The sequence below is a fragment of the Orycteropus afer genome, unplaced genomic scaffold (genome assembly GCF_000298275.1).
Source record: "Orycteropus afer afer isolate SDZICR_OR568_19922 unplaced genomic scaffold, OryAfe1.0 scaffold00171, whole genome shotgun sequence".
NCBI classification, from domain to species: Eukaryota; Metazoa; Chordata; class Mammalia; order Tubulidentata; family Orycteropodidae; genus Orycteropus; species Orycteropus afer.
This window is the reverse complement of record NW_006921758.1, coordinates 7319020-7335000: the sequence shown is the minus strand read 5'-3', so window position 1 is coordinate 7335000 and position 15981 is coordinate 7319020. Positions and strand designations below refer to the sequence as shown.

The 15981-nt window shown below is 37.1% G+C and overlaps 1 protein-coding gene across 1 annotated transcript in view; it reads left to right on the top strand.

The window, feature by feature from the left end:
* PLEKHA5 (pleckstrin homology domain containing A5) overlaps nucleotides 1-15981 on the top strand; it is a gene marked incomplete at its 5' end in the record, with an annotated part of 101168 nt that overhangs the window by 40751 nt on the left and 44436 nt on the right. The window contains 5 exons of the mRNA XM_042781784.1: nucleotides 1333-1368; nucleotides 1784-1846; nucleotides 4573-4653; nucleotides 4786-4935; nucleotides 15084-15185. Of these exons, the coding sequence (XP_042637718.1) occupies nucleotides 1333-1368; nucleotides 1784-1846; nucleotides 4573-4653; nucleotides 4786-4935; nucleotides 15084-15185 (432 nt within the window). The remainder of the gene's footprint in view (nucleotides 1-1332; nucleotides 1369-1783; nucleotides 1847-4572; nucleotides 4654-4785; nucleotides 4936-15083; nucleotides 15186-15981) is intronic.

The window sequence follows — 15981 nt, the reverse complement described above, 5'->3', positions numbered from 1 at the left end:
CTAGCTGCCCTTCAGGTCTGGGATTGAACCCACACCTGTGGTTTCCAGCCAAACAAAGAACACTGAGGAGTGGCTGGTGAATTTGAACCACCAGCCTTCTGGTAGGCAGTCATATGCCTTAGGTACTATACCACCAGAGCTCCCGGATTATAGCATAATCCATATATTAATCTAAATGTGGCACTGATCACTAGTTATAGCAAATTATCAAGCTTCTTCACATTCCATGGTTTAGTAAAGCTGTTTTTCATTTAACTTTAAATATTAAGCAAGGTGTATTTGGATATCTTGGTAGTTTAAAAGACTTTTGTCTTTAAATTCTTAGGAGAAAAATGTAATTTTTGTGTTGTTTTAAATATTGATCCTAGATCTAAGCATTTTAAAACTTATTTTTCATCATTGTTTTTCAATAGTATAAATTCTTTTCTTGGATCTAGGTGCTTTAATTTAGGGACAATTGACATGTCCCATAATAATGTTGAATAAGCTTTATTTAAAATAGTCTACAAGTATTCTGGCTTTTATCATTAAATTCATTTTTCATGTTCATTTCTAAGAAAGTTGTGTGGTTTTAATAATCAGTGTGCATACTGTTAAATAGTCTCAAGACTCATTTGCATGAGATATGTGAAAATTAATGTCTTGAAATGAAACCCCTGATATTTCCAGGATTATTGTATGTTTGGAATGCTTATATTTTTAACCTCCTGACGCTCACATTTCTAGATTCTTCCAAAGTTACCTGCTTTTTAAATTCACCTTTTTTTTTTAAGATGAAACTTTCAGTTTTTTTACAGAGAGGGCATGTATGTAATTTGCACGTTCTTATGCACTTACAAATGTATATGTGCAATTTAACTTTTTCCAAAATAGAATATAGTTGAGATGCATTACTCCATCCCCACCTTAAGTACTTAAATAAACAGTGTGCCATTTAGCAAACACACAATAAGCCCCAATTAAATTTTCCTACTATGTTTTTGTTACTGTCTAGAAGTCAATGTAAAGTAAAAAGACAAGAGTGAAATATTGCCTGCAGAGGCTATGATGTGATTTTTCGTATAACTGACTTGGATGGCTATTGACATCTTGGTAAGCACAATCAGAAATGAGGATTTATTTGAACAAAAGACATTTGGAAGAAGCTGAAGAAGGGATGCTTAAATACACTAAATACCAGTTCCTTAAAAGAAATAGTGCCAGCCAGCACATACAAATGTTTCATGCAGTTTGATTATACATAGTTTGTAATGTAGGCTTTCAGTTTTATAAGGTTTTGAATAATTTTCGTCTTTTAAATTAAACCCATCCTTTTCCTCCATTGTTTTTTAGTTCTTAAGACAGAAGAACAAGATAAGTTTATATTGTGTATGTGTGTTTATATATTTTGTATATGTATATAATATGTTATAGGTTTTGTTAATAAAATTGTACTGAGATGTGTTGGCATTTGAGTGTACACAGACACAGTCAGTGATTATATGTATACCCTAAAGGATGGTTTTAACTGTTGAAATATGTGTGGTTTGAATATTTTATTCTAGTTTCTATGATTGTATTTGTCAGTTTTCATTAAAATAATATATGTGTCTTAAAAATTAAAAATGTAAGGTTCCCTATACTTTTGTTTGACCACTTTATTATTTTATTTCACAAGCTTAAGTTAACATCATTCTTATGTATCTTGCATATTGTATCACTGTTGTTTTTCTACTTTTTTAATGATCTGTGTTCAAATTAAGCTTCTGAAAGTTTAAAGTTACGATATGACATCTTTTCTTAGCTGTCACAAGAAGAATGTAGAGGTACATTATACAAATACAGACCTGAAGAAGTGGATATTGATGTAAGTATTGGGGTGTATATATTAACATATGTATTGTCAGTGTTCTGTCATATTCTCTACCGAGGCATTGGAAATAAACATGACAAAAAGTTCTTCCTCCCCTGCCCTCCAAAATGACATCAAATAAATTAGCATTTTTTTTCTCATATTTCTTAGATTAAATCCCTACCACTTCCACCACATCCCCCACCATCATTAATAGTTAAACATATTAAGGACATTCAATGGTAGTATTCTCACTTTCCCCGCAGGAGTCTTAAGTTTGACTCCTAGACAAAGTACTTTACGCTAAGACACTCCCAGTCTGTCATTGGAGATTTGTGTGTTGCTGTGATACTAAACAGATTTCATTGAAATTTCCAGTCTAAGACGGACTAGGGAGAAAGGCCTAACAATATACTCCTGAAAAGCAGCCAGTGAAAACCCACCCTATGGATCACAGCGATCTGATCCCTGGCTGATCACGGGTATTGCATAAGACAGGGCAGCATATTGTTCCACTGTGCAGAGAGTCACCATGAGTCAGGGGACTGATCCTACTGCAGTTAGTAACAGTGAAAGTGAAAGCCTCTTTCTGGTGAAATATTGCTATCTGGTGCTTAGTCATCTAGTGCTGCTGTATCAGATATACCACAAGGGCATGACTTTAACAAACAAATTTATTCTCTGAAGTCCGAATTCAGAGTGACAGCTCTAAGGGAAAGCTTTCTCTCTGTGTTGGCTCTGAGGGAAAGTCTTTGTCATCATTCTTCCCGTGGGTCTAGAAGGTTCCCAGCACAGGGACCCTGGGTCCAAAGAACACCCTCTGATCCTTGCTTATCTTTTTTGGTGGTGTAGCAGGTCCCTCTAATCTCAGCCCACTTGCTTCAGCTCTTTTATATCTCAAAAGAGATTGACTGAAGATACAGTCTAATCCTGTAGATTATGTTCTGGCTCATCAGCATAACTGCCGCTGCTAGTACTGCCTCATTAATAGCACAAAAGTTAGGATTTACAACACATGGTATAATTACTTCAGATCACAAAATGGAGGATAATTACTGAACACTAAAAATCATGGCCTCGCCAAATTGACACATATTTTGGGATGAACAGTTCAATCCATACCAGCTGAGGACAAAGAAAAATTATTATCTGTGTTTTCTAGAGAAAGTATCAGTCTCTAGAAATTTTATCACTGCTTCCCTTTTGAATTAAATTTAGTCCTTTCTTTAATCATATTTTAAATCACTGATCTGCTATGCATTCTTCTTTATTTATATTCATTTTTCCCTCATTTCTCCTGCATTTATTCCATTGAGTTGTACCTCCTTACTTATTATTTAACATCTTGTTTTAGAGAAAGCTTGAATTTTGTTATCTAGCAGGCAGTTAGCTTAATAGATAAATGGCAAAGAAGGTGTGAAGTCTCAGATTTCTCGCTTCCATGTCATTATGCTGTAAAGTGAGAAGTTTGGCACATACTTTAAATTTGTTCAGGTTTTTATTTTACACCATTATATTTATATTATAAAGCATCTAAACTTTTTTTTTTAATTAGCTTTCCCAACTCTAGACTTTTCTAAAGCTGTGGAGAGTGGATGAAATGATTGCCCTGAGATAATCTTTAAACCTTAAACTGCACAAGAATTTAGCTTACTTAGTTTTTTTTTTTTTAAAAAAAAAAAGGGCCTGCCTTGATCAGTGCAGTCTTTTAAGAACTATCTCACCACAATCAAACTCACTGCTATTGAGTTGATTCCAACACATGGTGACACTACCCCACCCCCACCCCCATTAAGTTTCCAAGGCAGAAATTTCTATGGAAGCAGATACATCATCTTTCTTCCACAGAGTGACTGGTAGGTTTGAACCACTGACCTTCCAGTTAGCAGCCTTAACCAATACACCACCAGAGTTCCTTTTAAGAACTATCTATATAGGATCAAATTGATAATAGCGACTTGACAAATTAGATGGGAACTTTAGGGGGCAGTGAGTTTATGTAATTGAAGGAGGAACTACTCCCAAAAGGAGGGTGAGGATGGTTGCACAACTCAAAGAATGTAATCAGTGTCACTAAATTGTACATATAGAAGCTGTTGAGTTAGTGTTATGTTTTGCTGTGTATATTCTCAATAATAACAGAATAAATAAAATTTAAGGGGCAAAAAAATTGGCTTTCCTAAGGTTGAATTCCCATTTTAATGTGAAAATTAATGAGAAAGAAGAACTAGTTATTTGTAATCTTGAAATTTTATTAGAGTAACTTCTCATATTTCCAAATTTTAAAATTAGAGTATTACTAAGAGTTTAATGCATTGAGACACTGAAAGTGACTCTTCATTAGCAATGTTTTTATTTGCATTATTGCAATTAGAAGCAGTCTTCTGTTTACATTTTTAACAAGAACATAATTTAACAATATGTAACAGACCTTAGTTGGTATTTTACATTAAGGACTACATATAATACTTAGTGACAGATCATAAGGAAGAATCTTAACCATATTAAAATAATGAGAGAATTAATATGGAAGTATCTCATTACTAAGAATATTTTATATTAGAAAGTTTAATAATATATTTGAAATACTTTTTTACTTTACCCCACATGCCTATGTTTGAAGCATTTTATCTTTTTAAATTGTATTTTAATGTGTTTTCTTGTTATGTAGTGACTACATACCTCCAATTACAGAGAAAAGAAAAAATTGCTAACAAAAGACATCTTATTTTGTAACCCAGGCCAAGTTAAGCAGATTATGTGAACAAGATAAAGTGGTACATGCTCTGGAAGAGAAACTTCAGCAGCTCCACAAGGAGAAAGTAGGACAGTTACGTTTATTATCTACAATTGATGTTATTCTATATGATTATTATCAGGACACGAATAACTAATACAAAAAGAATTAATTCAATGATGCAGAACATTAAGTGTAATTCTTCTTATTATAATAGTACACGCTTGAACAAGCTTTGCTGTCAGCGAGCCAAGAGATAGAAATGAATGCAGATAACCCAACAGCCATTCAGACTGTGGTGTTACAGAGGGATGATTTACAAAATGGCCTGCTTAGTACATGTCGAGAACTGTCTCGAGCTACTGCCGTAAGTAACAATTTTTTTTTCCTAGTAGAAGTTGCTAAATATTATGCTGTTCTTTTTGCTTTTTTCCTATTTAATTAAACTTTTTTTAGGGTTGTTCTTTATTATAAGAAGAAATTTTAATTTGTCATTAGCTTATTTGTCTAAACCCATTAAAAACCCATTGACATCAAGTTGATCCCTGCTCATAACGACCATAAAGGACAAAGTAGAACTGCCCAAAAGGTTGTAATCTTTATAGAAGCAAATGGCCATATCTTTCTCCCACAGAGCAACTGGTGGTGGATTTTAACCTCTGACCTTTAGGTTAGCAACCAAAGCTCTTAATCACTGCACTAGCAGGGCTTTTTATATTTATCAAAGGAACATAAAAATAAAGGGTATTCTTTACATTTCTTACTAATATGCATTTTGTGCTTTGTGAAAGAGATGTTTTACAGAAAGATAAATACTACTTTTATATACCATGCAAATGAAAAATCCTTAAAAAAAAATATGTAAAATGCATTGTATTAAAATTAATTACTATATTGTGGATTTTAAGGGATTTAGAAAAATTTTGAGAAGGTGGTAATCAGATTCATTTAACCAACAATTTCAGTAAAACGTATCTGTGAAAAGCTTTTTTAAGACGTCAACATTACCATTTCATAGCTGCAATGTGATCTAAGTGTAGATGATAAGTTTGGGTAAGAACTGTAATTAGTAGAACCTTTTAATCTATAGTCGTGTGACTTTATAGGCTCTTGGGATTACCAAAACTAAAAATTTTGCTTAGAGTTTATAAAGTGAACGTTTTATGAGTTTAAACAGTCTGCTTTGGATCCTGTAATGTGGTCATCTGTAAACATAATGAGAGCACCTGCCCATACAATCCTTTGAAAGAGAAATGCTAGGAAATTATACCCTGTTACAGAAGAAAACTGCTAACACACTTTTGTCTATTACTTCAATGAACTGTTCAGGGAACAGCTACCTTTTAAGAAAGTCTGCAGACACTACAGCTTAACTAAGTATGGTCTTTCCAAGTTTGGCAAAATACCAGAATCTCAGCATTGCTTTGATTCTAAACATTAAATTAACATTCCAAATGTGAGCTATTTTTAAAGGTTTTACAAAAATAAAAAAGTAGTATTTTTTTAATTTTTAAATACCTTATATTTATATTCTCATTTTTAAAATACTTTTATTTCCCTACCTCCTTTAAGTCTCTCACTCATACTCTGATGTTTATATACTTTAAAAAACAATAAAAAACTACTTAATAGCTTTTAAATTGTGAGTTCCTTGAAATCAGAAACCATGTCTCATTCATCTTTGTAGCTCTAGCATCCAGCACTATAGTGATGCTCATTAAAAATTTTATGAATACAAGTATTGTATGAGTCTACTATTATAAAAAGTCAGGGAAGGGTTTACACACAAAGGAAACATTCTTTGATGGTTCCGGGGGAATGGGGGGGTGCGGGACAGGTAAAATGGCTAGCTAGATAAGAGACACATATTGATTTGGGTGAAGGATAAGGCAGTATACCAAAAGCAGGTGACCAGCATACTATCACTAAGGAAAAGAAACACACAAAGAGGTGCACAAGAGGTACAGACTACAAAGTTAAACCCTGTTACATGTACAATACTGAATTGTCAGTAACAGCAAACATGGATACGTACACAGGTAGACAGGCAAGACGATCAGGTATGGGTAGGCAAACAGCACTGTACCCATGACCATATATAGGTTTGGCAGATGATTTCTCTATGTATGTATTCATATGTGCTATAAAAGTGTCCATACATACAGTAGAGTTAACAGGGGGCAAAGATGTGATAACTTCTTAGCGACAACCAAACATCTTGAGGGAGTCACTGGGCCTGTGAGCTCAAGACCATAGTCCCAGGGGACATCAAGCTCAATTGGCATAGCATAGTACACAAAAGCACTGTTCTACATTCTACTTCAGTGGATAGCAACAAGGGTCTTAAAAGCTTGCAAGTGGCCATCTAAGATGTAATAATTAGTCTTTCCTCATTTGGAGCACAGAAGAGTAAAGAAAATCGAAGACACTTGAAAACAATTGGTCCAAGGGACTGGTGGATGGTAGGAACCTCAGCTGGCACAACCCCATGATCAGAAGAATTAGATGGTGCCCCATACCCAGTGCTAACCACTTTGAAAGGGATCAAATTTGGAGATCCTAGATAAAGTGGGGGGAAAATATGGAAGAAAACGCAAAAACATAAAAAGACCAGGTTTACTGTTCTGATAGAGCTGGTGAAACCCCCGAGACTATGACCCTTAGTCACCTTTGAGGCCTGGAATTGAACTTCCTCCTGTGACTCAACTTTTGGCCAAACAGTAGACAGGCGTACGAGGTGAACAATTACACCAGGAAGGTACACACTCTTCAGAACAATCAACTATAAGAGACCAAAAGGGCAACATTTGCATAGGGATAAAGCTCAGAAGGCAGAAATGGATGGAAAAGAAGGATGACACAAGGCAAAGGTAACCACAGGAAGGAAGTGAGAAGAGAGCTATTACATTGCAAGGATTGCAGTCAGTGTCACAAAACAAATGTGTATGAACTGTTGAATGGAAAAAGAATATACTCTGTAAACTTTCACCCAAATCGCAGTAAAAAGTTAAAAAAAAAATTTTGATGAATGATTGAGCCAAGTGACTTGCCCATGATTACAAAGCTAAGTTTAGAACTCAAATCCAGGTCTTCTAACCATAACACATATACCTGTGTGGATTTTTTAAATAAAGTAATAAAGAAAATACATGCACTTGAAAAGTCTCATAATACAAGGAGGCAGTCCCTGAGCTAATCAGTATTGACAGAATTTGGTAAGAAGAAAAAAGAGGTTAAAGGTTGTTCATACAGGGCAAAACACCTTAAGCCATACAGAGCACAGAGATAAGAATGTGGGAGACATGTTTGGAGAAGCAGGAACTTGTTGTTGTTGTTGTTAAGTGCCGTCGAGTCGTTTCCGACTCATAGCGACCCCATGCACAGCAGAACGAAACACTGCCTGATCCCGCGCCAGCCCCACAATCCCTGCTATACTTGAGCCCGTCATCGCAGCCACTGTATCAATCCATCTCGTTGAAGGCCTCCCCCTCTTTCGTCGACCCTCCACCCTACCAAGCATGACATCCTTCTCCAGGGAATGGTCCCTTCTTACAACATGACCAAAATAGGTGAGACGAAGTCTGGCCATTCTTGCTTCCAAGGAGCATTCTGGCTGCACTTCCTCCAGGACAGATCTGTTAGTTCTTTTAGCAGTCCATGGTGTTTTCAGCATTCTCCGCCAGCACCACAACTCAAAAGCATCAACTCTTCTTCGGTGTTCCTTATTCATTGTCCAGCTCTCACATGCATACCAGGCGATTGGAAATATCATGGCTTGTGTCAGGCGCACCTTAGTCCTCAATGAGATATCCTTGCTCCTCAGCACTTGAAACAGTTCCTTCGCAGTTGACTTTCCCAATGCTACACGTCGTCTAATGTCTTGACTGCTGCTTCCGTTGGAAACGATTGTAGAATCAAGCAACGTGAATTCCTTGACAACCTCAATCTTCTCCGCATTTATTGTGATGCTGCTCATTGGTCCAGTTGTGAGGATTTTTGTTTTCTTTATGTTGAGATGTAATCCATACTGCAGACTGTATTCTTCAACCTTCATCAGTAGGTGCCTTAAGTCATCCTCACTTTCAGCAAGCAAAGTTGTATCATCTGCATATCTCAGGTTGTTAATGATTCTTCCTCCAATCCTGATACCACGTTTTTCTTCATATAGTCCAGCTTCTCGGATTATTTGCTCAGCATATAGATTGAATAAGTGTGGAGACAGAATACAACCCTGACGCACACCCTTCTTGATTTTAAACCATGTAGTGTCTCCTTGTTCTGTTCGAACGACAGCCTCCTGGTCAAGGTACAGATTCCTCATGAGTACAATCAAGTGCTCAGGGATTCCCATTCTTCTCAATGTTTTCCATAATTTGTCATGATCCACACAATCAAATGCCTTTGCATAGTCAATAAAACACAAGTAAACATCTTTCTGGTATTCCCTGCCTTGAGCCAAGATCCATCTGACAACAGCTATGATATCCTTTGTTCCACGTCCTCTTCTGAATCCGGCTTGAACCTCTGGAAGTTCTCTGTCAATAGACTGCTGCAAACGTTTCTGAATTATCTTCAGTAAGATCTTACTTGCATGTGATATTAATGATATTGTTCTATAATTTCTACATTCTGTGGGATCACCTTTCTTTGGAAAGCAGGAACTAGAACTAACTAATTAACCAGAATAGATGAAGGCTGGCAGTTCAAACTCACCAGCTAGCCACTCCTCAAAAACAAGGTTGGGCGATCTACTACTGTAGTGATGCTGCCTCAGAAACCCAAGGAGGGGGTCTCTGTGAGTCAGATCTGACTTGAAAGCAGTAAGTTTGGGTTTTTTTGGTTTTGGGAGATAGGAAAATAGAAAAGGAAGATGGACTAAGCTATCAATGCCAGCTGCTCTGCAGAAGGGAGACTGGGTCATCTACTTCCATAAAGATTTACAGCCTTGGAAACCCAATGGGAGTCACTATGAGTCAGAAATTACTTGATGACAGTGAGTTTGTTTATTTGGTTTTTTAAAATCAATGCCAAACTATTGCAAAAAAAAAAAACTCAATGTCCCTATGGCAACTAGAGCCAAGTAAAATTGGTGTGGACTCTACTAACATTTAGTTGGGAACCATTTAATAATTTGGTGTCTGTTCTTAAAAGTTCAGTTTCAGGAAATTCTGGGGTATAGAGTGTTCACTCAGAAGGAAGATTGCCAATCTACTTGTGTAGTGATACTGCCTCAGAAACCCAAGGAGGGGTAGCTGTGAGTCAGGTCCAACTCAATGGCAAATAACAACATAGAGTGTTGACTTGTACCCAACTGTTATCCCTTCTCTTACCATTTGGGTTTAGAAACTTAATCTCGTCAGTAAGCTTATAATCATCTGTGCCATCTAGCCCTGACTGGAAGTTTGTAAAATGTCTTAACAGAAGTAAATCTTTGCTTTCGGGGATAATGAATGGTTGTTTCAAATTTTGAATATATTCTTATAAAACATCTTACTGCGTGGGATACAAACTGTGTTGTTGTATGTTATTTATGTTTGTAGTTTAAGGGTATGGATGTTAGTGTATGCATATGGGCATATGGATGTCACTCAATGAATGCTGACTAGATTGAAATTTGAATTGCATTTGCACTGGCAGAATCTCAAAGGACTCCTTCATGCATTACATTCAATTCAGGGAATTGGTTCAAATCCAAAATCCCAGGCTTCTGTAGATCACAGCTTCAATTCTGAGAACATCTCCTAACCTGGTAGGTCACTAAAGTACCTAAAATTAGGTAAACAAGTAAAGCAGACTTCTTTTTACCTTTTATTTAATTTTTGATGCTACATCATCTCTCTCCAAGCCCCATCCATCACATGCTTCAAGCACATAGTGTCTTTGCATTCTCTCCTTGCCACTGCTTTTTATCTAAGCCTGATTAGAGGGAAAGATTGGTATGAAAGTTACACTTTCAATGTGTTTGTTGTCTTAGTTTTAGTTTCTTTCAGGAAGTAGAGCCTGAAATGAGTAACTGGGTTCAGATAGTTTATTTGGGAGATGATTCCAGGAAGCAGAAGTCAAAGTGTAGGGAGACTGAGACAGGGAAGGAAAAAAAAGCCTTCAATATTATGAGGCTTATCCATGTGGTTACAGATTGTAAGAGTTCATTCATTCTCTTAACTAGATGGCAGGAATTAAAAAAATAAATAAAAATACTGCTGTGTGACTAGTACATGTGATTTTAAGATAGTTGTATATTTGAAGATTACCCCTTTCCATTGCCTCTTTGTTGTGTGCGTATGTGTGTGTGCGTGTGAGATCTTCACAAGATAAGGTGATGGTTTAAGATTTTAACATTGTACTTGTATAATCTATTAAATTGTTGTAATAAGTATTGGGAGGAAACTGATATTAGCTGGTGCTGACTTTTTTCTTGATATAGTTATCATCCCTTGTTCACTTGTGTTTCTGCCCAACCGTAATCATGTTTGAGAACCGGGGTCAAGGCAGAAAACCAGGCAGGCTCAGCAGGTTTATGAGAATCAGGTCAGTTGATACAGTGCATTGGCAGGACTTTCCAGATTAGAAAAATTGAAAGTATATTATGTTTACCCCTAAAATATGGGCCGACACGACGGCATGTAACAACAACAACAACAAACTCCTAAAATGTTGGTAGTAGTCAACTCACTCTCATTTTTATATGTTTCTGTGAGAAGGACAAAGATTCCCCACAGTCCTGAAATTTTCTTATGTTTAGATATATCTGCAGTACAGTCAGGAGCTCTGGTGGTGTAGTGCCTAAGGCACTTGACTGCTACCCAGAAGGCTGGCAGTTGAAACCCACCAGCCACTCCTCGGAAGGAAGGTTGAGCAATCCCCTTCTGTAGTGATACCACCTCGGAAACCCAAGGAGGGATCGCTATGAGTCGCATCCAACTCGATGGCAGAGAGTTCAGTTTTTTGGTTTTGGCAGTGTAGTTGGGCCCACTGTGAACTCTGGCTTTTCTTCAGGCGATTTTTGATGTTAGCTGTTATGTTACCTTAATCACTGGATTTTTATTGGATGTTATCCTAATTTTACCCTCTCTGAAGCTTCAAAGGCCCACTATTTAAATTGGGAGTTTTTGTTAGGTACACAAACTAGAGGACGGTAGAAACAATTTTTATTAAGAGAGATCAATTTCCACATTTATTTTAAAAACTGCTGAATTCACGTAAGAAGACTAAATAGAATCCCTAAATTTTATCATATATAGATACGATTTTTTTTTTTTTTTTTTTTTAATTGGGATTTGGGTGAAGATTTACAGAGCAAATTCATACAGCAGTTCATATACATTTTGTCTCATGACATTGACCACAGTTTACCACAATGCAACAGCTCCCCTCCCATTTCCTCCCCACAGTTACCTCTTCCCAGTGTCCATCCCTCCATGGGCTCCTGTCCCCTGAGCTGTCTCCCTGTGCGTAAGCAGCCCTTCTTTCTCCCATGATTGTTCTCTCCAAGGAGTGTATCTACTTGAGGTAAATGTTCAACTCATATGTCTTTTGTTTGGCTGGAAACCACAGGTGTGGGTTCAGTTCCAGACCCGAAGGGCAGCTAGGGGCCATAGTCTCAGTGGTTCCATCAGGCTCTATTGGACCAGCAAACCTGGTACCCCCTTTTTTTTCTCCAATGATTTTGAGTTTTGTTCCACATTGTTCTCCCTCTCTATCAAAGATCTCCTACATTGATTGCCTTTCAAGTGGATGATAGTGGTAACCGGGCACCATCTAGTTCTTCTGGCCTCATAGTCATATAGGCTGCAGATCAGATGGTGTACCAGTGGCTAGGACTAATTGTTTCCATGAATCTTGGTTTTCTTCATTCTTCTTTGTTCTGGATGAGGAGAGACCCATCATTGCATCTAGATGGCAGCTTGCTAGCTTTTAAGATCCCAGTCACTGCTTGCCAAAGTAGGAGGTGGAACAATGTTTTGTGTAGTATGTTATGCCAATTGAGCTTGGTGACCCCTGTGACTATGATCCTAAGCCCACAGGTTCAACTACTTGGTCTCTCTGGGTAGCTGGCTGTTACCAAGCAGTGACCATAGCCTTGCCCCTTGTCAGCTCTACTATACACCTGGGAATTTTGATCATTCACATAAACTTGTAGGACCATTGTCTGCCAACCCCGTATATGACTGGGATACACTCCCCATTTCATAGACATACCTAATTGTACAGCCTGTCCACCCATCTATCCATCCTATAGATATGATTTCTTAAACAATCTTTAGTCCTTTATCTCTTTGCTTTTTAAAAATAATTCATTGTAAAACCTGCTTAGTAGACATCTTCCCCAAATTCAAAAGCAATTATTCTTAGCACTCATATACATTTTTAACACTCATATACGTTTTTCAGAGTGTGCATTTTAAATAATTCTTCATTGCCTGAGTTTTTTAAAGTGATTTTTAAGCCAGTGTCAAAATATAAGAAATAACTCCTCATAGAAACCTAAAGGAACTTGAGATAACCTGTATTGCTTCCTTTTTTAACCTTTATTTGCAATCTACCATTTTTCCTTACCCCAGGGTTATTTGTCAGACTGCCATTTCTCTGTAATGGTCAGTGGTGGTTCAGCAGTAGAATTCTCACCTTCCATTCATGAGCCCTGGGTCCAAATCCTGGCTGGTGCACCTCATGCACAGCTACCGCCCATCTGTCAGTGGAGGCTTGAGTATTGCTATGGTATTGAACAGGTTTCAGCAGAGCTTTCACCTTGAAACAGAGTACGAAGAACCGCGTGGCTATCTACTTTTGAAAAACCCAAAAACCAAACTCACTGCCTCCAAGTCGGATCTGACTCATAGGGACCCCTCCTTGGGTTTCTGAGGCAGTATCTCTCCAGAAGTAGATTGCCCAGTCTTCCTTCTGAGGAGTTGCTAGTGGATTTCAACTGCTATCCTTCTGGTTAGCAGTCAAATGCCTTAGGTACTATGCCAGAGCTCAGCCAATGAAAATCCTATAGATCAAAATGCTCAGATCATGTAGATGGTACAAGGTCAGTCAGTGTTATGCTCAGGGTGGTTCAAGGCAGGAATCCCCTAGTAATGGGAGATTCTGAGTTATTAAGTGATTTAGCATGAACATTCAGTAAATATTTGTTGACTGCTTTAAAAATGCTAACACCGCACTAAATTCTGGTTGTACAGTAGAGATCAAATACAGTGTCTGTCCTCAGTCAGTTTATAGAGTGCAAGCTGTTAAAGACCAAGCATCAAAAAAATTCTCTGTTATTAAGGGTTTTGGAGTGATTTTTTTTTTTTTTTTTTTCCTTCCTCAGAGAGGAAAAGTATAGATGGGTAGTGACTATATTGAGTCTCTGTGAGCAGGACTTACTGAATTACTTATAGAATTAACTAAATTAGTTTTATTGCATTACTCTATGTGGTGTTTATGTTTGTGTGTCAACTTGGCTAGGCCTGGTTGAGTGGCTGGGCAGCTGGATGTAGTAGTAGTATTCCCCATGATGAGACTGGCAATCAACTCCATGTTGGAATCTACTATGAGCAGCTGAGTAGCTGCCTTTGGGTATGTGGTCTGCTTCCTATATAAGGAGAAGTTTTGAGAATGGTCTCTAGCCTTTGGCACGCTTGGACCCTGCATGTAGCCATGTCATTGCTCAGCAGCCTGCTATGCTCTGCTGACCTTGGGACTTACAGTGGACTTAAGTTAATGGCCTGCCGTGTGGATTGGTAACATTGGGACTGTGCATTTTTACTTGTCAACCTTGGGGCTTCTCAGCCTCAGCAGCCAACAGCTGTCTGAGTGAAGATGCCTCTAGCTCCAATGGGCCAAGAGTAGGAGGCAGAGCTGGACCCCAAGGTTGAGGGGCTTTCACCCAGCCCCTGAAGCCTGGCACTTTGAACTTGAACTTAAAGCCTCCAACTTGTAAGAATAAACTCCTATTTGTTAAGGCCATCCCATTTGTGGTATTTTCTTGTCAGAGTGGCACTCGGTAACCAGAACACTGTACATGTATCCTAAATAAAGTCATGCCAGGTTTCTGGTGTCTTATTGAAAATACAACATGCTAAAATATAAAATATTTTATATTTTTGTTCATGGAAAATGTTTATCAGTATAGATAAGAAAATACTTCACTTATACCTCTTCTGCATTTTGGGAGATTACCTTTGAGAAAATTTTCCTTTCTGCCATGAGTAAAATAAATATTTTGGTGTCGTGAATGAATAAATAATAAATAGTTACAGTGTTTTTTTTTCTTTTTTTGCTTTTTGCTTGTTTATTGTTTTCTTTTTTAGTAAATTTAAGTATAGCAGTAGCATAATAATAAATACCTAAGAGTCTCAGTAAATCTTATTGAATTAGAGGGGAAAAAAAAAAGAGATAAACAGGAAAGGAACATTGTATTTTCTCCAATATAAATACATGGCTTTCTAAAATTTGGAAAGAGTGTAATTGTAGGAATAGAACCATAAAAGCACATCTTCCTGTAGAAGTAATCAATATTCTTTGTTTTAGGAACTGGAACGGGCATGGAGAGAATATGATAAGTTAGAATATGATGTAACTATTACCAGGAACCAGATGCAAGAACAACTAGATCGACTTGGTGAAGTTCAGGTACATAGCTTTAACTGGTCTTGACTTGTACTACACAACCAGCCTTGTTAAATTCATGCATACCGTTAAAATTTTTGTACTCAGATTAGCTCAGACACATTTTTGAATACTTTCAATGACAGGCATCTGTCTCACAAAGTAGCCCATACCCTCATTATTTAAAAGTTTTTCATTTGTTATGTTGGATAAATAGTAAGCCCTAGAATGTTCTTTACTCTCTGGTGTATGAGCTCTGTCATTGGTTCCTATAAATGTGGCTTCATATTCCTCTCAGGTCTATCTGTCATTTGGGATTGAGTTCTTGAATTATATAAATTTACCAAATAATGGAATTTTTGTCTTTTGTATATTTACTCTCTCTTTCATCAAATTATATTTAGCCTATTTTCTTGACTGACATATTATTAGAACAGGGGACACTGTAGCACCATTTGATGTAAAGAATCTGGCTTTGTAAACAGGTAGATCTGAGATCATATTCCAAGTCTCATCTCTAAAATAAATGTAAATAATAATCTGTCTTAAAGTATTGGAAGAATAGAAATAATAGATGTTTTTAAAAACATTAAAAGTCATGTAATGCTTGTGACTGTATATAAATTTGATCATCTTCACTGGAAACCCAGTGGACACAACAGATCAATCAATAAAATGCATAAAGATTAACAAGATTGACCCTATAAAAGATGAACGGTATCTGTGCTGTCTTAATAGCCACTATTCACAAGGGGCTATTAAGTTCTAGAAATACAACTACTGTGATTAAGGAACTGGACCCTAATTGTGTTTCATTTTA